This window comes from Callospermophilus lateralis, chromosome 1 (genome assembly GCF_048772815.1).
Source record: "Callospermophilus lateralis isolate mCalLat2 chromosome 1, mCalLat2.hap1, whole genome shotgun sequence".
In the NCBI taxonomy this organism is placed as follows: Eukaryota; Metazoa; Chordata; class Mammalia; order Rodentia; family Sciuridae; genus Callospermophilus; species Callospermophilus lateralis.
Window position 1 is genome coordinate 14,764,116 of NC_135305.1, and position 24,296 is coordinate 14,788,411.

Below are 24,296 nucleotides of genomic sequence, written 5' to 3' on the forward strand. Positions count from 1 at the left end.
GGTTTTTTAATGATTATAAACCTTCTATTTATTTCCTTATTATTTTTCAAAAATGTCTTGACAATTCTTGCATGTATTTATCAAAATATTTCCTATATCACTATCAAATTTCACACAAAAAAATGCTTGTATTTAATTGCAGTTCTGAACATTTGCTGAGTTTATTCATAAATGTTTTATCTTTTTCTTGCAATTATTAATGAAATTTTTTTCTCATTAGAGGGCCTGGAAACCATTTATATTATATATTATATTTTTAAAAGACACTTTAAAGAAATACCTTTTATTTATTTTATTTTTATTTTTTATTTTTTGGTACCAGGTTGGAACCCAGGCCCTGCATATTCTAGGGAATTGCTCTGTCACTGAGCTACATCCCAGCCCTTTTTAAATTTTTATTTTGAGACAGTCTTGCCAAGTTTCCCAGGTTGGCCTTGAAATGTGCCACTGCACCCTGCCCATTTGCTGATATTCTAAGGTTTTTGTACTAGTATTCCATATTGGAGACTGGTTAATAAAGACCTTTATTGTACTACCTTTATCAGGCTTTGGTACCAGTATATGTTAGGTCTGTACTTAGAAACTCATCCCATGAAATATCCAATGTTCAAAAGATGAGTGTTGGGGAAAAAGAAAGGTTGATTCAGTGGCCAAAGAATGAAGAGGGAGCTTTGCTCACAAATCAGTTTCTCCTCTTCAAAGGGTGAGCAGTTATAGTATAGGAAAAATGAGGGAGAGGGACAGGCTAATAAAGGTGAGGAAAATTCTTGTCTTCTCAGAATAGCTGGAGATTTTCAGGAACTCGGGTGCCATCTTTTACTCATTTCATAGTCTGGCATTTCCAGTCATGGTGACTGGTAAGAGTCGTCAGCCTTGAAGTAGGTTAAGAGAGAGACTGGGCAAGTCTAGGTCAAGTTAACCCTACATTATAGCTCTGGATAAAACATGTCTCAGATGGTCACATGCCCATATGCAGAACTGAATAGAATCTGACCTAAAGGTTAGGGCAGCAAAGGAGACGCGTGCAACATGAAGACAGATGCCAAGTATTTTCATTCTGTTCCAGTCACCGTGGAACCTCTGAGGACCCAAGTGAAGAGTCACTGTTTTCAGCAAATGGCCTTCACATTTATTCCTAAAGGGTAACCTTGGCAACCATTATCATCATAACCCCAGGTCAGACTGTGGGGGGAAAAAAAAGCTATTGGAAGACTAATAATTTATTGCCCAACCTTGTGACCTTTGAAATTGGTGATTTTTAAGTCAACTAAGAGCAAGTAAAGTTAGAGGGTCTATTTAGGTTTACCCCTGATGACATGTAGAATTTAGAGGCTTCCTTCTTTATGTTTGGAATCCTTCTACAGTTCTTTTTTTGGGGGGAGGGAAACTAGGTTTGATGATAGAAATTGAACCCAGGGGCTCCTATGTGTTAAGCTTGACTGAGCTACACCCCAGCCCTCCTACTCCCAGTTCTACATCCTTTCCCAAACCAGCACCAAAGCCCAGCTTCCTTGATAGTGTCCTGACTTTTCTTGCTCCTGGTCTGTGACTTTCCATGTAGTGCTTCTGTGGCATTTTGGAGCTGTTCCTCCAAGGGGCCTCACTCCCCAGGGGCAGGTTGGTTCTGGTAAACTGGAAACTTTCATTTGGGCAGACAAATCATCCTGGTAAATAATTATTCCCACTATCTTTTCTCCCTCAGCTACCATCTGCTGTTTTCAGTCTTTCACCATTTTCTTTATAACCAGCTAAAGTTACTTAGTTTCAGTCCAAAGATGAAATTTTTCTTGGCCAGTTTGAATATGGTTGCATCAGCTGTGTTTTAAGAATTTTGGCTGTAGGTTTTTCATTTTGTTTAACATAGTATAATGGAGGTGGTTAGGGCAAGATGTTCATTTTCTATTCTTTAAAAAAGGAGGGTAAAGAATGCTCTTTTTTGTGGTCCTATCTCTTAAAAAAAAAAAAGCCTCGACCATGCACTTGGCAGACTTGCTGCCTTCTCTGTGGCAGGAAAGCCAAGCCAAGGCTGGAGAAAGAAATGATTAAGGATTTTGAGGTTCTGAGGGTTTAGAGTTACACAGCTAAGCTGTGAGCTTTAGAGATTGTATACAGCTTATTTTCACTGGCCAATTAGTACACCTCATCAAGAGCCAGACTAGTGGGTTCAGATCCTCAGTTTGAGAAAATGTGTTTTTTTTTGCCTTTTCTTTCCCTTCCCCTTCTTTCTACTCTTCTTTCTTCTTCCTTTCTCCCTCCCTCTTTCTCCCTTTCTTTGCTCTTCTGTCTTCATTTCTCTAAAGCCTCAGGAAATTAAATGCAAGGATTCATGCTTTCAGTCTTAAAATGGAAAATGAGAAATCCTCAAATGTCAGGAAATTCCAAAGATAAGGTTCCTACAGCAACATTAACTTGGTTATGTATGCTTTATGGCTACCTTTAATAACTTTGGCAGAAAAGCCTTAAGGCCAATATTTAACAAGAAAAGTTATTTAAAGATTTCTAAGTATAAGCAACATCCAGAATTCACATGCATCTACATACTCAAAATATTTCAACTTAAGGACTGAGGATGTAGCTCAGTGAAGAATACCCACCTAGTATGCGCAAGGCTGTGGGTTTAATCCCCGGCAACACACATACAAAATTAAATTTTAAAATGTTGCATTTTAGTTTAATTTGATCATATGACAATGTTTGGATTTTTATGAAACCAAATAACTACATTGGCCAAGATTTCAACTTATCAACTGATTGCTTTGGCTATGGATTCAGCCTTTTCTTGGAGCTTTAATGTAAGACTTCAGAACTTTTTGAGGTTATGAACTTTTTGGGTCATGTGTTCTGCAAGTCATATTTTGCAGTATTGATCCCATCATTCACCTTCCGTAGGACCGAGTTTTCTCCATAGCTCCCTGGCTGGGCAGCAGTGCTTGGCTATCATTGGTTTAACAGTTAAAGGTAACCTATCAGCCTCACTGCAGTCTCTCTCTGTCATTATGAGCCTGTCTCTGTCAACATGGATGTCAGTCCATGAGATAACTGAATTACCATGGCTAAAATCCAAACGTTTAAAATCTTCAAAGGAGCAAATTGTTTATTTGAGGTTCAAATCAAAAGTTACTCTGAAAGCTGAGAAACTTGATTTAGTAAAATTATTTATTTAAATAGTAGTTGCATTGGAAAACAGAGACCATGATTGCTATTATGTATTATAAGAATAGTTGTCATGTGTACTTCTCGTTGGAGGGTGGACACAATGGTGGACAGAGATGGTTTTTTCTTATAACATTTCTACTTTGGATCTAAGGTAGAGAAAAGCAGAAACTCAACTTTAATGATCATGGGAATAAGTAGAGGGAAACACTGGAAACAGAATGTAAACTAAGAGCCTCCTACTGGGAACCACCTGGTGGGATGAATGGCCTTCTGGGAGGTCAGCTGGGCCCTGGGGAAGAGCTGCCCATGGCCACTTGGGATGGATAGGCAAAAAAAGAGATTCTGGCAGCTTAAGTGTATTAAGGAAGTCAGAGTTTGGCATCTGTGGGTTCTGCCCTAGCAGAATGGTTTGAAGTGGTGGCTAGGCTGTAGGCTATCCAAGCTTACTTGAGCCATTACTAAAAAGAATTCTGAGGAAAGTTTGCTCCAAAAATTTGACTAACTCAAGACCATAGCTGCTTTTTTTTTTTTTAAACCCAAAGTAGGGATAAATTAAAAGTGGTAAATGTGCCCTTAAAGCCAGCTTTAAAAATATTCATTCACTTATTCAGCTAACAGATATTTTCTGTGAACCTGTTTAGTGTTAGACATGGAAACATGGTAATGAACAAGATAGATGAAGACCCTGTTCTCGTGGAACTTATAGACTAATAATAGTTAGAAGTACACAACTAGTTACGTATAACCATCCTCAGGTCTCTGAGGAAGCCTAAGGTGCCACGGGAATTATGACAGATGGATGTGCAGTTTGAGTGAACAAATAGTTGGAAGCCCTGCAGCACAAAGCCTTGGGTGTGTTGGAGGAACTAAAGGGTGTGAGATGAGGCCTGGAGGCCTCCTGGAACCAGCTTTGGAAGAGCCCTGTAGACAGGGGAAGGATTGGGACCTGTTACCTAAGGGCAGTGGGAATCACTGAAGGGTTTTAAGAGAGGTAGAAAGAATTAGATTTACATCTTTAAGACATCTTCCTGGCTACAGCTTGGAGACTCGAGGGGCTACCAAGTCAGAGGTGGGGGAAGAGCTTGTGGTCACCTTGTAATGTCACTGCAGTGAGGGTTGAGAGAAGTGGGTGGGTTCCAGGGATGCTTTGGAGGTAGAACTCTGGTTAATGTGTGAGATGTGGGTGGTCAGAGAGAGGGAGGTTTAGACTGTGCCTTCCAGGTTGAGGCCTAAATATTGTAGTGGCCTTCCTGAGATGCAGCTCTGGAAGAGGAGGAGGTTCTCATCTGTGAAAGCAGATTCCCATCTGAGTTCCATTTTGGACTTTTAATTTCGTGGTTATTGCCCATTCTTCAGTCAGCATTTCATTTACAAAACTATGGAAAAGTCATCAGTAACATTCGAAATACTACTCGAAATCATAGTATTTGTTATTGATTGTTGAAATTTGGATATTACATAGGTTATAACTGCCTTTAGCAGAGTTCATTGGAGGTGGGTGTGGTAGTGCACACCTGTAATCCTAGCTGCCTGGGAGGCTGAAGCAAGAAGATCGCAAGTTAGAGACTGGCTTGGGCAACGCAGCAATTCCTATCTCAAAAAAGAAAACAGAAAAAAAAAAAAATAGTCAGGTCATTCTAGCTCCTCTAAAACTGGAGTATCAACTACCAAATGATCATGGGAGGGCCTGGGAGGCCAACAGGCTGAGAGGTTACACCCTCCCCAGGCTGCAGGCATCCCCACGCGGGGATTTCTTGCCTTTGCCTTACAAGCTTTGAGCATGCTGTGACCCGCAGAAGGAACTTATTAAAAATGTGGGTGGCATGGGGAATGAACTTTGAAAATGTTTAAAAAGAAGCCAATTTGAATGTGGTTATCATTCATTAGCCTTTGGAAATTTCCTTTCTCTCAAAGTTAATAAAGATACTAAAACTTTTTTTCTAATTTAAAAATATTTTTAGAGAATTAGCTAAGTGGTTGAATGATTGATTGGCTTAAACATGTTTCTCCTCTTCAGGGAGCTACTCACCTACCTGGACCTCAAAAGGTGAAGATAAAATTCCTTGAAGGCATTTGTGTAGATTATAGAAATAATGCTTTAGAAAAACTAACTTCCCAAACCCTTTGCTTGCACACGTGTTACCAACACATCATGATAACAGGATTACAGGCATGAGCCACCATGCCCAGTTCAAGGTGGATTTTCTAATGCTATTTGGATTGTTCTTGTCTTTTATATGTCAGGAATCAAATGCAAAGTATGCCTGAACTCTTATATTAGCATCTGATTCTTAGAAATGTGGAAAGATCATAGAAAACATTAAACTAAGCCAGGCACAGTGGTACACACCTGTGATCCTGCTATTAAGGGACTGAGACAGAAGGAGCACAAGTTCAAGGCCAACCTACTCAACTTAGTGAGACCCTGTTTCAAAAAAAAAAAAAAAATTGAAAAGACTTGAGAATGTACCTCAGAAGTAGCATGCCTCTAGGTTCAATCCCTAGTAACACACACACACACACACACACACACACACACACATACACACACATACATACGCACATACACAGTTTCTAAATGGTTGCTCAGTTTCCATATATACGTCTTTAGTAACAGTGACACAGTCGCATACCAACCCCATCCATGATGGCCACTTTGAGCAGCACTACCCCACATTCTAGAAAAGGTGTGAGGCCCAAGGGGAACATGGCAGCAAGCAGTGTCATGTAAAGAGAGACTGAGAAAGTAGTTGGGTTCTATTAGAAGCTTGCTGGTTACCTTGGGGAGTAGTTTCATAAATGGGATATCTACAGGGATGGATGGAGGGTAAAGGAAAGAAGGCAACTAAGGGTCATTTAGAATACAAAGTCTTAGCGCCTCTTCCCTCTACTTAGCTCCACCCTCACCTGCCCAGTTGAAAAATTTTGTTGAGAAAGGTGAGAAATTATAGAACTGTAATGGTTACTGCATCAAATGACAGATTCTCAGTATGGGGGAAGGGTAGTGGATAAGGAAAATTTTAATTATGCACACACTCCCCAGAGGTTGGAAGGAGGTTGATGATCTCCACCCAGATCTGTCATCTTGTTGCACATCACTCACCACACCTGTTGCCCACACTTCAGCTCTATGACAACTATTTCCTTGAAAGCACCAAACTTTCTGTAGCCTCAGAGCCTTCACACCCACCCTCCCCCACTGAGACCTATCATCCTTGAGGTCTCAGTGACACTATCCCAAGGCCTTCTCTGATGTATCCCTAAATCCAGTCCTCCTAATGCTCTCATTTATAGCAGATTTTGCTTTCCCATCATTGAACTTAACACAGTTTACACTGTATTTATTTGTGCATGCACTGATTCAATATGTTTTCCTCCCTAGAAGGTAAGCTGTATGAGGCAGGGACAGTAACTGTTTTAGTCACCCCTTATTTATTGACTCCTGAGCACAGTGCCTCCACACAGTACATGTCAGTATAGAACAGTTGCTACATAATTAATAGCTAATGTTTGTTGAGTGCTCATTAAGTGCCAAGGACAATGATGAACACTTTATAAACATCTCTCTCTCTCTGTCTCTCAATAGTTCTATGAGATAATTGCTATCAAATGAGGACACTGAATTTATCTGACTTAAGTAGTTCACCTAGGATTAAAGGGCCTGTGAGGAAGCCATGTTCAGGTTTGTTTTAAAATCCAAGCCACCAGAAAAACATCTTCCCTAGGGGCTAGAAAAAAATTGGGAGTGCAGATGAACAAGCAAAGACACTATGAATATTTAGGTAGTCAACTACAAGTATTTATCATGGAGCATGTGCAGAACTCTGCTGGACACTGTGAACAAAATAAAAAGAGCTGGGTTTCTGAGCCACAGAAGGGTTGTGACCAAATGGACTATGTAAGAAGAAGAGGAAAATTCAAGTCTGGAAAAGTAAAAGAGCAGAGAGGTCACTAGCTATCCCTCAGTCCTGAGGTGGCACCTCTGCATTTCACTTCTGTCTTTTTATTTTATGTGGATATGTTTATTTGCAACATGGGAAAAATATTTGTATTATGTATACATATGTGTGTGTGTGTGTGTGTGTGTGTGTATGTATGTGTATATATATATATATATATATATTTTTTTTTTTTTTTTTTTTTTTTTACTATTTTTCACTTAGCATAATAGCATAAATATTCTTGCAAGCAAAAGCCACCAAGTCAAGGCTAGCTTGGGGGTGTGCCCTGCTCAAAGTGGGTGGACAGTGTGTTCACCTAAAATTCCATTCAGGAAGGACCAGGTGTGTTCTGGAGAAATTCTCAATATTTCTGCTTGGGAGTGGACAGTGAGCCTCAGGAGCCTGAGCAGGCTCCTGCTGTGCTTCTGTCAGGAAGGGGGCATTATGGTTACTTTGGAGACCAGTGGGAGAGAGAAGAAAAAGGTGGGAGGTATTGTGGATCCTAAGATGCCTGAAGTTTTTCATGCTACATAATATGACCTCTCCTAATATTCAAAGTTATGAAAATCATCAGTGCTTTATGGTAGAAAGCTATGTATGTGCCAGGTCACAAATGAGAGCCAGTCCCTTTGATCAGCTCTCTGAGAGGCAAGACAGGATGCCTCAGCGGGCCCTTGGGTTCCATACTGACTATTGCCACTTAGGTTAGAGGAAAGAGCCAGTGCCTAGACCTCTGGTCCACTCTGAACTCACCCTCACTGCTTCTCTGTTAATTGAAGTAATGTATGGTCCGTAAATACTAGAAAATTAAAGTCCGGGAAATTAAAAGAGCAGAGAGGTCACTAGCCATTCCTCAGTCCTGAGATGGCACCTCTGTATTTCACTTCTGTTTTTTTCTTTTTATTGTATGTGGATATGTTTATTTGCAACCTGGGGAAAATATATGTGTATAATATGTGTATGTATATGTATATATACACATACATGTGTGTATATATATATATATATATATATATTTTTTTTTTTTTTTTTACTGTTTTCACTTAGCATAATAGCATAAATATTCTTGCAAGCAAAAGCCACCTTTCTTATTTGTGGATATTCACTTTTGTAAAAACAGTTGATTTCAATAATAGAAAGCTTTCTAAGAACAAATTTAGAGAGGAGTGTATATTCTCTGAAGAAGCCTAAATTGATTCAAGTTCTTGGTTTTTCCCTCCCATTTGCACAATTCAGAAAGTCCTATGAGTTCGAAGACTTACTGCAGTCTTCCTGCGAGAACAACAGGGTGGACTGGTATGCACAGACTAAGTTGGGGCTCACACGCACTTTATCAGAGGAGAACGTCTATGAAGACATTCTAGGTAAGAGACCAAATGTCTGTGAGTATGGGTGTAAGAAAGAGGGAGAGGAAATGGGGATGCTGCTTGAAGCACACACGTGCACACACAAAGACAGAGGTGTAGTCAAATGAATGAGAGAGCAGGTAGACAGGAGGGGAGAGTGGGTGGGCCTCAGTGAGATAAGTGAGAACACGAGGCTGGAAGGGAGAAGAAGGGCTGGTCATGAGGCAGGGTGTGGACCAAGAAACAGAAGGCCTGGAGTCACCATCTGGAATGAAATCTTGGCTCTGCCCCTTGTTAGCTGTGTGATATTGAGTCGGCGATACCATAATTTCTCTGAACTTGAGCTCCCTTGTCTGGATAGTGAGGGTGATAATGGCTCCCTTGCAGGTTATTTAAGGACTGGAGAGAATGTAAAAGACTTGGCTCCTTACAGATGCTCCCTGAATTGTAGGGATGAGTGAATGAAAGAAAACACTGAAGACCAGCATGCTTTTTCAGACACTCAGGAGTATGGCACTAACAGGGCATCAGAGTACAGACTAAATGAATGTGTTGTTGGAGAGTAACTTTGGCCTAGCCCCAAAGACTCCTCTTAGATTCCAAAGTGGGGCTCATATTCAAAGTTTGTTTGGGGAGTTCAGTAATCTTCTGTAAGATCACAGTTTCAGTGTGGTGTGAGTTCAGACTGGTATCTGCTTACCGTGGGAGAGGAAGCGAGCTGGGAAGAGGGAGAAACCCATAGGTGTGTCCATGTGAGAGGCAGGTGGGGCGGATGCCCACAGACTTGCATGCATGGAGTCTCCAGTACCAGAAAATACCATGGGAGGAGAGGCGGGGCATGCACTCAGTCAGCTGAGCTGTGTAGGTGGGGTTTTCTAAAGCAGCAAGCTTCCCAAATCAAAGGAGGGTATGAACTCTGGACTTCTGCAGCGTATGCCTGAGAGGTTGCTTTCAGTTATAGGAACAAGGACACCAACTGAACAACAAAGGGAGGTCATGGACCCATGACCAGAATTGGCATTTTTCCTCCTCCATTTCTTACCTCCCAGAGAAGCTTTATTCTCAGCAGACTTTCCATCATCCTCAGGATTAGGGCTAACAGCTCCTTGGAGTTCATACCTTCCCCTGGGAAGGAGTACCTATGTCTTGCAAGTCTTTGCAAAAATCCTGAGGTTCACTCTGGCCAGACCAGCTTGGCTCCCTTGTTCACTTTGGAGTCTGGGAATGCCATGTGGTGTTTGCCTTGGGCTGGGATGCAAACCCTGACCTGAACTCATCACGGAGGCAGCAGTCTGAGGCCCCTAGAGTGCTGAAGTCCTGAAACGGGGAGTTGAATTAATCTTACATAGCTATAAGGGAGGGGACAGGTTGTTACCCTAGTGATAATCAGGGTCTGTCACTGAGAGAAATGGTGATGGGCAGCAAAACAACAGACATCCCACAAGGGCTAGCACAGGAGAGGCCAAGATGTTAGCCTCAGTGTTCTGATGAGGAAAACTTCCCAGGTTCCTGACCCATTGCCTTTGACCACAGATCCGCCAATGAAGGAAAACCCTTATGAAGACATCGAGTTACATGGCCGCTGCCTGGGCAAGAAATGTGTCTTGACCTTTCCTGGTTCTCCCACCTCTTCCATACCTGACACTCCCACCAAGGTATGAGCCCTGGGGGAGTGGTGACAGGAGAGGGGTCCCAGGTACCATGTCCCTGAACACTCTGGAGTTCAGGCCATCCTCACAACCAGGCATCTGGTTCTGTCTGTCACAGCCTGGATCTGTCTATCCACTGTCTGACTGGCCTTCCTGCCTCTCATTTTCCTGGACCCCCACTGCTTGACAGAATCTCTGAAAATACCACTGAGCTTCTAGCTCAGAACTCTCCTCAAACTTTTTACATAAAAAATGGTCCATCCATGTGATACAGCTGTTCAGAAGAAGGCACTGAACAAACTCTGACACACAAGACTGAAATGCAGGGTGAAGAACAGTATATAGTATTCCACCATTTGTTGGTGTTTTGAAATGAAAGTATATACAAGCATGGGAGCTCACCTGTGTTCATGGATGTAGAAGAATATCTCTGTGAGGGATCTTAGCATGGATAGACTTTAAGCAGGTACCTTGGTGGAACTGTCAGTGCCTGACTTCCTGTAGGCCACAAGACTGGCTTTCTTTTTACAGAGTATGCTTTTTTTTTTTAATTGATTTATTCATTTTATAGTAGAATGTATTTTGACACATTGTATACAAATGGAGCACACCTTCTCATTCCTCTGGCTGTACTGGTTCAGAGTCACTCCAGTAGTATAATCATACATGTATATAGGATAATAATGTCTGTCTCTTTCTACCATCCTTCCCATCCCTACAACTCAACCCCTCCCCTTACTCCCTTCTACATAAACCAAAGTTCCTTCATTCTTTCCTATCCCCCCACCCCACTATGGATCAGCATCTGCTTATCAGAGAAAACATTTGGGTTTTGGTTTTGGGGGATTGGTTCATTTCACTTAGCATGATATTCTCTAGTTCCATCCATTTCCCTGCAAATGCCATAATTTCATTCTTCTTGTGTATATGTACAACATTTTCTTTATCCGTTTATCTGTTGAAGGGCATCTAGGTTGGTTTCATAGTTGAACTATTGTGAATTGAGCTGCTATAAACATTGATGTGGCTGAGTCATTGTAGTGTGCTGATTTTAAGATCTTGGGGTATAAACCAAGGAGTGGGGTAGCTGGGACAAATGGTGGATCCATTCCAAGTTTTCTGAGATATCTCCATACTGCTTTCCATAGTGGTTGCACCAATTTGCAGTCCCATCAACAATGTATGAGTATACTTCAGAGTATACTTTTGAACCTTTTGTAATTTTGTACCATGTGCACATAGATAATGTAACTATTCATGTACATGCTAATAATTTCAACCTCTTGCCTAATAGTTGGAGTTGATACTCTTTAGTGTGTCCTTAAGTATCTTTCATAATTGATCTCCAAGCACCCCTCACTGCCTGATCTTCCACAGTTCTTATGTGCAAACACTCCCTGCCAGCAGAGCTTACCAGCTACCCTTTGATATTATCAGCCAAGGATCAGCAAACTTTTTCTAAGCAGCCAGAGAGTAAATATTTTAGGGTCTGTGGGATAGGTGGTCTCTGTTGTAGCTACCTGCATTATAGTGTGAAGCAGCCATAAGATGATATATAACAAGTGAGAGTATCTGTTTCAGTGAAACTAATTGGGAGCACTGAAATTTGAATTTTATTTTTCAACCATATAAAAATGTAAAATCTGGGGCTGGGGATATGGCTCAAGTGGTAGCGTGCTAGCCTGGCATGCGTGCAGCCCGGGTTCGATCCTCAGCACCGCATACAAACAAAGATGTTGTGTCTGCCAAAAACAAACTAAAAAATAAATATTAAAAAATTCTCTCTCTCTCTCTCTCTCTCTCTCTCTCTCTCTCTCTCTCTCTCTCTCTCTCCTCTCTCTCTCTCTCTCTCTTTAAAAAAAAAAAATGTAAAACCTGGGGCTGGGGTTGTGGCTCGGTGGTAGAGTGCTTGACTAGCATGCATGAGGCACTGGGTTCGATCCTCAGTATCACTTAAAAATAAAATAAAAAATATTGTGTCCACCTTTAACTGAAAAATAAATATTTTTTTTTAAAATGTAAAACCTGTTCTCAACTTGTGGCAGGTCAGATGTGGCCCCTGGGCTGTAATTTGCTAATCCCCGGCTAAGCTCTTTCTGTCTATGTCTTTGTCCGCTCCCTCCGCTCCCTCCATCCTGTCCTTTGAGGAGCAGCTCATTGGTGCCTCCTTTGGGAAGTTGGTTAGGCCATTGCAGCACCTAGAAGTTTTTCACCTTTGATGGCCTGTAACACCCAGAAGCCATATCATTCATTTCACATAAATTGTCTATTGCCTTGTGACATTTCTTACATTATGATTGGAGTTTGGATTTAAATCATGTAATGTGTCTTAAAAACATCTCCCTAAGTAACGACAAACTACTCAAGGTCACACAGTTTATATTCTGTTTCTTTGTGTCTTTCCTAAGGCACCAGTAGTTGTTACAAATATTCAGTTTTTTAGAAATAAAGAAATACCAAATTCAGGCTGTAATCCCATTGCAAGGATCTGGTTTCAGCCTGAGAAAAGCAGCCATCTTCCTATTGAGTCCCACAGAGTCAGTGTTCCCTGTTAGCTGGGGGCTGTTCCACATGAGGCTTGCCTTCTGCACTTGTTGGTCCTAACGGGAAGCTCTTGCCACCATCTTCCAGAAGAGTTGAGGTAGAAGCCATCATGAAGGATATGGCTTACAGACCCACGTCAGTTACTATAATACTTGTCCAAATCAATCAACTGCCGTTTTTCCCATCATGTGGAAAAAAGAGGGTAGTTGTGAGTAATTCATGACAACCAATAACTAGTGGTTTCTACTTCCCTTGGAAATGTGTTTGTGTTTTCTTTTTTTTTTTTTAAGAGAGAGGGAGAGAGAGAGAATTTTAATATTCATTTTTTAGTATTTGGCGGACACAACATCTTTGTTTGTATGTGGTGCTGAGGATCGAACCCCGGGCCGCACGCATGCCAGGCGAGCGCGCTACCGCTTGAGCCACATCCCCAGCCCTGTGTTTGTGTTTTCATTGGAATATGGACATATCCAACATCTAGGAAATCCTTTCCCCATAGTGGACAAGGCTTGCTTGGGAGAAGAAAGCTCCATCCCACCCTCCTGGCTCATCATTCCACAGGGGAGTGCACTATACCTCCTCTTCAGAACAGTGAGGAACATCTGCCCAGAGCAAACGTTTCAAAGCAGGGTACACCTCCCTGGAACCAGAAACTAAAGGCTGAGCAGCCCTTTCTTCCTTCTCCTGCCAGACAGAGAAAGCCCAGAGCCATTGCCACCTAAACAGCTAGACTAGGTTGGTGGCGGTGGCAGCCAGAGCTTGCAGTCCAGATACATCTGTCCTAAGGAGAGAGCATCTGGTTGATTGGTGCATGTGTCTGATTGCCACTGATACTTGCAGGCTGTTTGGGCCTCTGCAAGTCATCAGCAGGGCCCCATGTCCACACTCGATACTCTACACTCCCACATCTGGTGTCTGGTTTATGCCCCCATTCTGGGGGAAAGCTTCAGGTTTCGCCACTTCCTCCATTGAGTTCATCAAATATTCACTGAGCATCTGTGGCATCTGGGCTGCATCTAGGACCTTAGAAACAGTCTCAGCTGAAGCAGTCCTTCTATGTTGACCTCCTCTGCCAGCCACAGAAAGGTCGTAAGCCATCTTTGGGATGTTTCTTTCATTAGCTCCTGCTTGGTCCCAGTAGAGTGGGAGGGTCTGTCAGACAGACTGTCCTCAGAAAAGAACAGATGTGCAGCTGGGGCAGATGCTGAGGCCTAATGAACACAGAATGCAAGCTCTTTTTAGAAGACAGCCTTCTACTGTGCCTTCTTTTCTTGCTGTGTGTTACCCACCATTCCCATGCCTAGTACAGCACAGAGAATACAGCAGGAACAAATTTTTACAATAGAGGAAACTTGGGCTAATATGAGACACTCTTTTTGTTGCCTTTGTCTTGAGGTGGGGTCTTACTGCATTGCCTTCAAATCCTGGGCACAAACAGTTGTCCAACCTCAGTCTCCTGAGTAGCTAAAACTGCAGACATACACCACTGTGCTTGGCTAGAGATACTCTCTTCTACATATGATACCATTCACAGATAAGACTGAGCAAGCTGGGGGCAGTAGCACTCACCTATAATCTCAGCAACTCAAGAGGTTAAGGCAGGAGGATTGCAAATTGGGGGCCAGCCTCAGCAAAGGCCCTAAGCAACTTAGGCATTAAGCAACTTAGCAAGACCCTGTCTTAAAATAAAAGGCTGGGGATATAGCTCAGTGGTAAACCAGTGTTCAATCCCCAGTACTCACCCCCAAAAATGTGTCCAGGTCAGCTCCCTCTAGAAGGTGCAGGGCTTCCTTACCACCTGATCTTCCCCACACTCAGCTTCCTGAAATAATGCAAGAGGCTTCACATGAAGTCAGACATCAGGCCAGGAGGATCCTGTCTGCCTTTCCCTTTTGGACACTACAGCTCTTTTGTGGTGCCTAATCTCTAAAAAACACTTGGTGTACATCTGTGACAGAGCTACTAAATAGAGGCACGACAGAGTTGGGCACTGTATATGTTGATGTGAGGTGCTTTTATCAAAAACTGGAATCTTTTCTGGACCAAAGTCTAAAAAAATCACCCTTAGGATCCTGTAGTGACTTCCCTTTATACTACAGTTAGGATTTGGCACACCATTGCTGGCTGCCTGATTTTTATGAATGAAGTTTTATTAGGACACAGCCATACTCATCCGTGTCACATTGACTGTGGCTGCATTAGCAGTTAAGTACTGTGGCACAGTTGAGAGTTGAAACGATGAGAATGTGACCACAGCCTTAAATATTCTCTGGCCCCAGTTTGCTGGCCCCTGCTAAATCCAGGATTCATAGCTTTGTTTTCAGAGGCCTTCAATAAACAGACATCTTCCTTGTGTTATCTCTCCCTTCTGTTTGTGGCCCTCACTTGGAGCCATGAAGACTCTCTTTGGTCTAATTTGTTCTCCTCACCCACAAGCCTGGTCTCAGACTTTTATATGCTTCATAATGCTCCCCCACGTAGTCCCTGAGTCTCCCCTTTGTATTATCTAAGAAACTACTGGAATCCCACCTCCTCATGGCAGCTCCTGGATTTTCGGTGCTTATTTGGATTCTCTGTGACAACCCAGACCCTTTCTCCAGCATTGTGACTGCTGGGTGATGCAGTCACACACAGCCTCTGCCAGGCCTCTTTATGTACTTTTTTTTTTTTTTTTTTTTTTTTTTTTTTTTTGGTACCAGGGATTGAACTCAGGGACACTCAACCACTGAGCCATCCCCGGTCCTATTTAGTATTTTATTTTTAGAGACGAGTTGCTTAACACCTCACTTTTGCTGAGGCTGACTTTGAACTCGAGATCCTCCAGCATGCGCCACCCACTCAGCCCCTCTTGACATTCTTTTTTTTTTTTTTTTTTAAAGAGAGAGAGAGAGAGAATGAATTTAATATTTATTTTTTAGTTTTCAGCGGACACAACATCTTTGTTTGGATGTGGTGCTGAGGATCGAACCCGGGCCGCACGCATGCCAGGCGAGCGCGCTACTACTTGAGCCACATCCCCAGCCCCCTCTTGACATTCTTTAGAAAATTGTGTGCATTGTTTTGATTTCTTCTTAAATCTTTCCATAGGTCAAATCTCCTTTAAACAATATCACAATCTAAATCTTTAATGAAAACAAATACTACTGCCAACAATTTGATAGGAGTTTTCAATCCAGTTAAAGAATTAGGTTATTTCTTTGGATATCATTGCAAATGAAATTTGGCCTTTAAGGTCCTTGTTACTATTTTGTTGTTGTTGTTTTGTTGCTGGGGATTGAACCCAGGGTCTTGTGCATGCAAGGCAAGCACTCTTACCAACGGAGGTATATCCCCAGCCCTTCATTTTTCTTTAATACTGTGCATGGTAGGCAAGTGCTCTACCACTGAACTGTGTCTCCATCCCTTTAAAAAAAATTATTTGGGGCTGGGGATGTGGCTCAAGCAGTAGCGCGCTCGCCTTGCATGCGTGCGGCCTGGGTTCGATCCTCAGCACCACATACAAACAAAGATATTGTGTCTGCTGAAAACTAAAAAAAAATAAATATTAAAAAGAATTCCCCCCCCCCTCTCTCTTTAAAAAAAAAAAATTATTTTGAGGTAGGGTGACTTTGAATTGAGATTCTTCTGCCTCATGGGTTGCTGGGTCACAGGAAAGCACCATCATGCCCAGTTATTTGTTTTTGTGCCAGTATGATTAAGATACCCACAGTGACCTAAGAAGGTTAATACTTCCTGTACTGAGCAATTTATTGATACTGGAGACCAATGATAAAACAATAGAACCAGCCATTGGGAAGACTAGGGGTCTTTATTCTTGGAAATCTTGAAAATGTTCTGAACTCATTATCACTACTGTTCTAGCTTAGAATGAGAACTTAGTGGAACAAAATAAACCTATTCTTTGAGGGTTTAAAATGTGATCAATGTAGCCAGGCATGGTAGTGGACACGTAGTCCTAGCAACTCCAGAGTCTGAAGCAAGAGGATCTCAAGTTCGAGGCCAGTCTTACCAATTTAGCAAGGCCCTTAGCAACTTAGACAGACCCTGTCTCAAAATAAAATAACAAGGGCTGGGGGATGTGGCTCAGTGGTAAGGTTCCCCTGGATTCATTCCCCTGGTACCGAAAAATTCCTGGTATCAAAAAAAAGCTATGATATATATGACCTTAAAATTTGAGTGGGAAAGCTCATTCATTAAATGGAATAAGTTAAGATTGCAGGAAAATATTTAGATTAACATACCAGAAAAATGCAATTAGGGGCTAGGATTATAGCTCAGTGGCAGAGCACTTGCCTTGCAAGTATGAGGCACTGGATTCTATCCTCAGCACCACATGAAAATAAATAAATAAAATAAAGGTATTGTGTCCATCTACAACTAAAAAAAAAAAAAAAATTAAAAAAAGAAGAAGAAAGAAAGAAAAATGTAGTTAGGGCTGGAGGTATAGCCGCTTGCCTAGTGTGCCTGAGGGTCCTGGGTTCCGTCCCCAACACCAGGGAAAAAAAAGAAAAAGAAGAATGTAGTTAGCCTATTGAAGTATGAACACATGTTAGTGTCATAGGGAGAGGAAGCAAAATAATATTGCATATCTATTGAATTATATCAGGCACTCTGCCAGCTGCCTTATATGCCTTTATCTCATTTAGTTCATTCATCAATTTTAAAAAGAGACTTAGTAACTATGCAGTATTGTAAAATGTAAGACCTGAAAGTACTGTTCGAAAAGACTTAAAAGTGTTTCTTTTATTTTGTCTAACTAGTATTTATTGTTTTAAGCTGGCAACTAATGGGGCACACCCATAATCCTAGGTCTTGGAAGGCTGAGACAAGAGGATCCCAAGTTTAAGGCCAGCCTCAGAAATTTAGTGAGACCTTGTCTCAAAATTTAAAAGAATAGGGGCTGGGGATATAGCTCAGTTGGTAAAGTGCTTGCCTTACATGCACAAGGCCCTGGGTTCAATTCCCAGAACCAAAAAAAAAAAAAAAAACGAAAAATAACAACAAAAAATGTAAAAGAATAAGGACTGGAGATATAACTTAGTGGTTAAGCACTCTTGGGGTTCAATCCTCAGTACCCAAAACAATAAAAAATTTTAAAAGTGTTATTTTAGTACATTTATATGGTTCTGAATTCAAGAAATATGAAAGTATACAGTGAAAATCTGATTACCTTTATCCCCCTTTTCTCTCCTCCACCAAAACCACTGTGAATCAATTTCTTGATCCATGGAGAACTATTCTTCCAGAACTATTCTATGCATAAAGAACACGACACAAGTTTTGTTTTGTTTTGTTTGTTGGGCAGTGCTTTGGGCAGTGCTAAGGATAGAACCCAGGCCCTTGTGCATGCTAGGCAAGTGCTCTACCACTATGTCATACCTCCAGCCCAAGAATTTTTTTTACAGTTGCATAATATTTTATTGTATGGATATGCCATAATTTATTTGGCAGTTTCTTTCTTTTCTTTTTTTTTCAGTTATACATAGGCACAATATCTTTATTTTATTTATTTATTTCTATGTGGTACTGAGGATTGAACTCAGTGCCTCACATGTGCAAGGCAAGCGCTCTTTACTGAGCCACAACCTGAGCCCATTATTTGGCAGTTTCTATTGAGGGCATTTAGGTTGTTTCTAACATTCTGTGATTATAAACCACATCACCATATACAATATACTTTGCACAACATAGCTTTCCTTGAATAAGTTCAAGTATGTCAGTAGGGGGAATTCCTAGAGGGAGAATTTCTTGATTAAAGGTCACATGTCATTTTGTTAGAGGGGAATTGTACCAATTTATATTCCCATCAACAGTGTATGGAAATGATTTTTTCCTTTCACCTTCAACAAAATGAATATCAGACCTTTTTTTTAACCTTTGCTAATCTTTAAGTGAAAAATGTTCCTTCAATGGAGTATAATTTTCTTTTATGAGTGAAACTAAGAATCTTTTTATATATCTAAAAAATTGTTGCACTTTCTTTTCTATAAGCTTTCTTTTGCATGTTTTTCTTTTAAATTATTGGTCTTTTTCTCATTAATTTGTATTATTTATCAGGAAAATGAGGGTTTTTTTCTGTGTGATGAGTTATGTTTTTGTTTGTTTGCAGAGCTGGGATTCAAACCCAGGGCCTTCCTCATGCACACTAGGCAAACAATCTACCACTAAACTACACACCTCCCTTTTTTGGGGGGTATAGGGGTTGAACCAAGGGATGATTAACCATTAGGTCACATCCCCAACCCTTTTTTTTTAAATATTTTTTTTTGTTGGAGTTGGACACAACACCTTTGTTTTATTTATTTATTTTTATGTGGTGCTGAGGATCAAACCCAATGCCTCATACTTGCCAGCAAGCGCTCTACCACTGAGCTACAACCCCAGCACCCCCAACCCCTTTTTAAATATTTTATTTAGAGACAGGTTCTCAATGAGTTGCTTAGTGCCTCGCTAAGTTGCTGAGGCTGGCTTTGAATTCACAATCCTCCTGCCTCAGCCTCACGAGCTGCCAGGATTACAGGTGTGTGCCACTGCACCCAGCCAGCCCCTAAATTTTTTAGCAAGTTTTTTTGTCTTTTTACTTTAAAAAAATTTGTCTTAGTCTAATTGGAGCTGGGAATGCAGCTCAGTGGGAGTGCATCTGCTTAAATGCACGATGCCTTGAGCTTAATCTTCAGCACAGAAAGAGAGAGAGGGAAAGATATGGAAGTCCAAAGAAGTGAAATTCCTTGCACAGTGGGTACATGGACTGCCAGCATCAGGGTCACAGCCAGACCTCTGTCTTGTAACTCCTAGTCCCCGTGTCTTGTATTGTCAGAGAACCTCATCTGTAAAGTCGGGGGCGGGGGGTGGGGGGTGCTGAGCCAGGTGACATCCGCTTGTCCGAAAAGACAGGCCAGTTTAGATTTACTCCTTTGTCACACAAATTTTCCAGGATTGGATAAGTTAAACTGACACTTGTTAGCCTACATAAACCCCACATACTCTGGGAAGGTAGACCAGCTCCCCTTCTCAGTTGCATGGTCCCTGTCACTGGCACCACCAGTTATCTCCTGGTTAGTCCCTGTGTATTGGTTTACTCATCTGTTCTCCTTTCCTCACACAGCAATCATTCTCCAAACCTGCTTTTGTCCGGCAAAATTCAGAGAGGTGGAACTTCAAACTGCTGGATGCTAGGAAGTTGAGTCGGGATGGAACTGGGTCCCCTTCCAGAATTAGCCCCCCCTCCACCCCCAGCAGTCCTGATGACACTTTCTTTAACCTTGGAGACCTACAGAATGGCAGGAAGAAGAAAAAGATCCCCAAGGTAATGCTCACAACCAACTTCATGTTCCAATATGCAATCCTTCTTCTCTGCAAAGGAAGGCTGCAGGACAGGCTGAGCAGAGACCCAGTCACTGGGCCCTCTGTTCATTCTGTCACCCACAGGAGGTGACAAGGTAAAACCAGAAGGCTAGGATATCTCAGCCTCTGTCCTAATAATTATTGTGGTCTTATATATACACTTCCTCTTAGCCATGTCTCTCCCTGTCTTAACTGTTCTTCAGACCCAGTGTTTTCAGTGCCTGTACTCAAAAGGCCATAGCCTTCTCCTCCTTTTTTTTTTTTTTTTTTAAAGAGAGAGAGAGAGAGAGAGAGAGAGAGAGAGAAATTTTAATATTTATTTTTTGGCGGACACAACATCTTTGTTTGTATGTGGTGCTGAGGATTGAACCCGGGGCGCACGCAGGCCAGGTGAGTGCGCTACCGCTTGAGCCACATCCCCAGCCCCGCCTTCTCCTCCTTATCCTGAAAAAGTAGACCTCCATCCATCGTGCCTAGACCTGAGATTTTGTCAGGAGCTGGTGCCAGTATGTTCCCTGAGGCAACATTTGCCAAAATACATGTTCTGACCAGGCATAGTGGCTCACACTATAATCCCTGTAACTTGGGAGGCTGAGGCAGGAGGATCACAAGATTAAAGCCAGCCTAGGCAACTTAACAAGACCTTGTCTCAAAATAAATATTTGGGGGCTGGGTTGTGGCTCCGCAGTAGAGTACTCACCTAGCACAGGCAAGGCCCTGGGTTCGATCCCCAACACCACATAAAAATAAATATATTGTGTCCAGCTACAACTAAAAAAATAAATATTTAAAAAAAATAAATATTTGAAAAGGACTAGGGACTTAGCTCAGTAGTAGTGTCCCTGAGTTCAATTAAGCAGTACCACAAAGAAAACAAAAACAAAATGTCTCCTGGTCCCTGCCTTCCAAAAGTAAAACATGCCCATGGCTTGGTTGAACATCTTATGTTCTGTTGGTTATGTTGTCTTTTACTCAGTTTAAGCCCTGTAGTGCTGGTCTTTTCATTGACCAGTTTGGTACTGTAGGGGAGGCATTTCCTCTATCAGGGAAGATATGCCTAAAAATTAAACTAACTTAAGGCAGGTTAACAGGAACAATGCATGATAATTTTTTTTATTTTTTATTTTATTTTATTTTTTTGTAGTTGTAGATGGACAGAATGCCTTTGTTTATTTTTATGCTGGGCTGAGGATCAAACCCAATGCATCACATGTGCTAGGCAAGTGCTCTGCCACTGAGCTACAGCCCCAGCCCCTGCATGTGAATTTTAATTACATGTATGTGGGGAGCCTTCACAAGAAAATGAAAACCCAAAGAAGTTACTGGGCTTAAATATTTACATTCCGAGTTGAAAAAATTGTGGCAATTGTGGGAAAGTAACTAAAAGGTAAGGGTTAGTTTAGCAAGGCTGGTTTGTACAGGTTTATCTTGGCCTCACCTCTCTGTCTCTAGTGATAAGAATGTTTTGTCTCTCCCAGTATAGGGAGGGCATCTTTCACATGGGAACTTCGTGTCCAGCTTCCAGGAAGAAGAGGGAGGGTAAGTGTGCCCACCTTACACCTGTGATTTTTAAGATGGGCACTCTCACCCAGAACCCAAAATAATCAGTATGCCAAAGCAGCCTGTTCTGGAGTAGGCAGGCTGTTCAGGACCCCTTCTGTACCAACTTGCTTTGGCAACTGTTAGAGTGGGAAGTCCATCGAACTCAGAGCCATGGGCTTTAGGAAATCATGAACATCATAAAACTTTGTGCAGATAAGTTTGGAGGTCTGAGGGGACGGGACATTTTCTATATGTTACATCGCTAAGTTGCTGAGGCTGGCCTCGTACTTTTCATCTTCTTGCCTCAGTCCTCAAATCACCAGGCTTACAAGAATGTGCCAACACTCCTGATCAGATAAGTGGAAGGATGTTTACTATAACTGTCTTCTTTCTTACTGGTTTTGGATATTTTGGGGGGAGATTCTGAATGGGTTTAAAAACCCTACCCCTCAAAATTTGACCCAGTGACATTTAGTTCTGTTTTTTAGATTGTGGTAAAATATATATAACATAAAATTTATCATTTTAATATTTTTTTTTTTCTTTTTGGCACTGGGGATTGAACCCAGAGGTACTCTACCACTAAGCTACATCCCCAGCCCCTTTTATTTTTATCTTGAGACAGGGTCTTCTTAATTTGCTGAGGCTAGCCTTGAACTTGCAATCCTCCTGCCTCAGCCTTCTGACAGAAGTTACAAGTGAGTACCACTCTGCCCAGCTCATTTTAATCATCTTTAAGTGTACCATTCAGTACATTCATTGCACTCATATTGTTCAGCAACCAGCACCCCCATCCTTCTCTAGAACTTATTTGTCTCCTAGACAGAAACTACCTATTGCACAATAAGTCTCCATGTCTCCCTGCTCAGCCCCTGGTATCCACCTTCCTACTCTCTGTCTCTATTGATTTTACTATTGTAGGTACCTCACATAAGTGGAATCATTTGCCCTCTGTGCCTGGCTCATTTCACTTAGCATGATGTCCTTAGAGTCCTTCCATATTGTAGCATATGTCAGACTCTCCTTCCTTTCTGAGGCTGAATGATATTCCATTGAAGACATATTCTACATTTTGTTTATCCATTCATCTCTCACTGGACACTTGGGTCGTGCATACTCTGGCTATCATGAGTAATGCTAACAGTTCATTTATACAATGTCTGCTTTTGTGGGAAATGTAGTTGGAACACAAGGAAAGGAAGAAAAAAGGCCAGTTCAAGAATGTGAGCATGCTAGGGGATGGCTGGATAGTCAGGGTAAATACAAAGTAACTGTCACACAGGCAAGAATTTGAAGGTTATGGAGGAGGCCTCATTTGAATCAGGTTCAAGGCAATAGGCAAGGGAAGCACTGGTTGGAAGTGAAGGGCTAAACGGCCATCAGAAGTCAGAATGCTCAGGTGTCTAAGCATGTGACAAGGCATTGGGTTCAGCAGACAACAGGAATGGAACCCAGTACTCCGCCTATGGAGAGATGCTGGTGAGCCATTCTGGGGAGCTGATCCAAGGTGGGAAGAATAGAGATGGGGACTGGCAACAGCTGATCACTGCACTCCCCTGGGACCTGTCCCCGGTTACGCATCCCACTCCTATTCTTCTCAGCACACCAAAGAATTCCCTACACTATGGGTCAGCATATAATGCAGCTCCCTTTAAAATTGCTGATTGGTTTGCTTCAACTGTGCATAGGTGGACCTCTTTCTCTCCCAGCCAGGTTATCTACAGGCTTCTACTTGCTGAAGGGAGCAGGTGATGCTGAAAAGCCTGGAGTAAGGCATCAGGAGAGGTTCTGTTGCAGGCAACCTGGAGAATGTGCCTTTAGGTAGTGATGTGTGTGGAGGGCCTCACCTTGCAGCACTGAGAGAGGTTTAGAGAGTACTTCACAAGTCCAAGGACAATTAAGAACCTTTATCATAGAAGCCCAGGAAGTTAGTACCAGAAGAGACTTTTGAAATGCTTCAGCCTCCTCAGTTTTTTAGCTGAGAACACTAAATAATGGAGGCCAAGTGATAGCCACAGACACCCACCCAGCTAGAGGCAGCAGAGTCTGGAACACTCAAACCAGATTAAAAAATAAGATTAAAATAATCATAGAACACAGAAAATAGTTACTACTATACATTTTTGTACACTAACTTATACTGACAAAAAAAAATGTTAAGCCAAACATAATGGCATGCACCTGTAGTCCCATCTACTTGGGAGGCTGAGGCAGGAGGATTGCTTGAGCTCAGGGGTTCAGGCCAGCCTGGGCAACAAAGTGAGACACTGTCTCTAAAAATAACAACAAAAAATTATGTGACATTGAAGGCTGGGGCTGGGGCTCCTTGGTAGAGCACTTGCCTCGCATGTGTGAAGCTCTGGGTTCGAGTCTCAGCATCACCTACAATTAATAAAATAAAATATTTTAAAAAATAAATAAAGGCCTATTGACAACTAAAAAAAAGGCTATGTAACATTGAACATAAAGCTATATAGCTATCTGTGTAAGAAGTAATAAGGGAGCTAGGAATATAGCTCAGTTGGTAGAGTGCTTGCTTTACATGTACAAGGCCCTGGGTTCAATACCTAGCACCACAAAAAAAAAAAAAAAAAAAAAGGAATAAGAGTAATTTTCTGGTTGTAGCTCAGAGGCAGAGCCTAGCATGTGTGAGGCACTGGGTTCAAACCTCAGCACCAAATAAAATAAAATTAAGACATTGTGTTCACCTATAACTAAAAAATAATTTAAAAAAAAAAAAGAATAATTTTCTAAACCACACAAAACAACTGATT

At 41.7% G+C, this 24,296-nt stretch overlaps 1 protein-coding gene across 6 annotated transcripts in view; it reads left to right on the plus strand.

The window, feature by feature from the left end:
• Dennd2a (DENN domain containing 2A) overlaps positions 1-24,296 on the plus strand; it is a 104,297-nt gene that overhangs the window by 49,064 nt on the left and 30,937 nt on the right. For 4 of the 6 annotated variants that reach the window (XM_077109169.1, XM_076832573.2, XM_076832581.2 and 1 more), the window contains 3 exons: positions 8,334-8,461; positions 9,977-10,098; positions 19,742-19,942. In XM_077109169.1, the coding sequence (XP_076965284.1) occupies positions 8,334-8,461; positions 9,977-10,098; positions 19,742-19,942 (451 nt within the window). Of the gene's footprint in view, positions 1-8,333; positions 8,462-9,976; positions 10,099-19,741; positions 19,943-21,458; positions 21,520-24,296 lie in introns of those variants that run through there. The other 2 variants (XM_076832591.2, XM_076832608.2) reach the window with 2 other exon arrangements.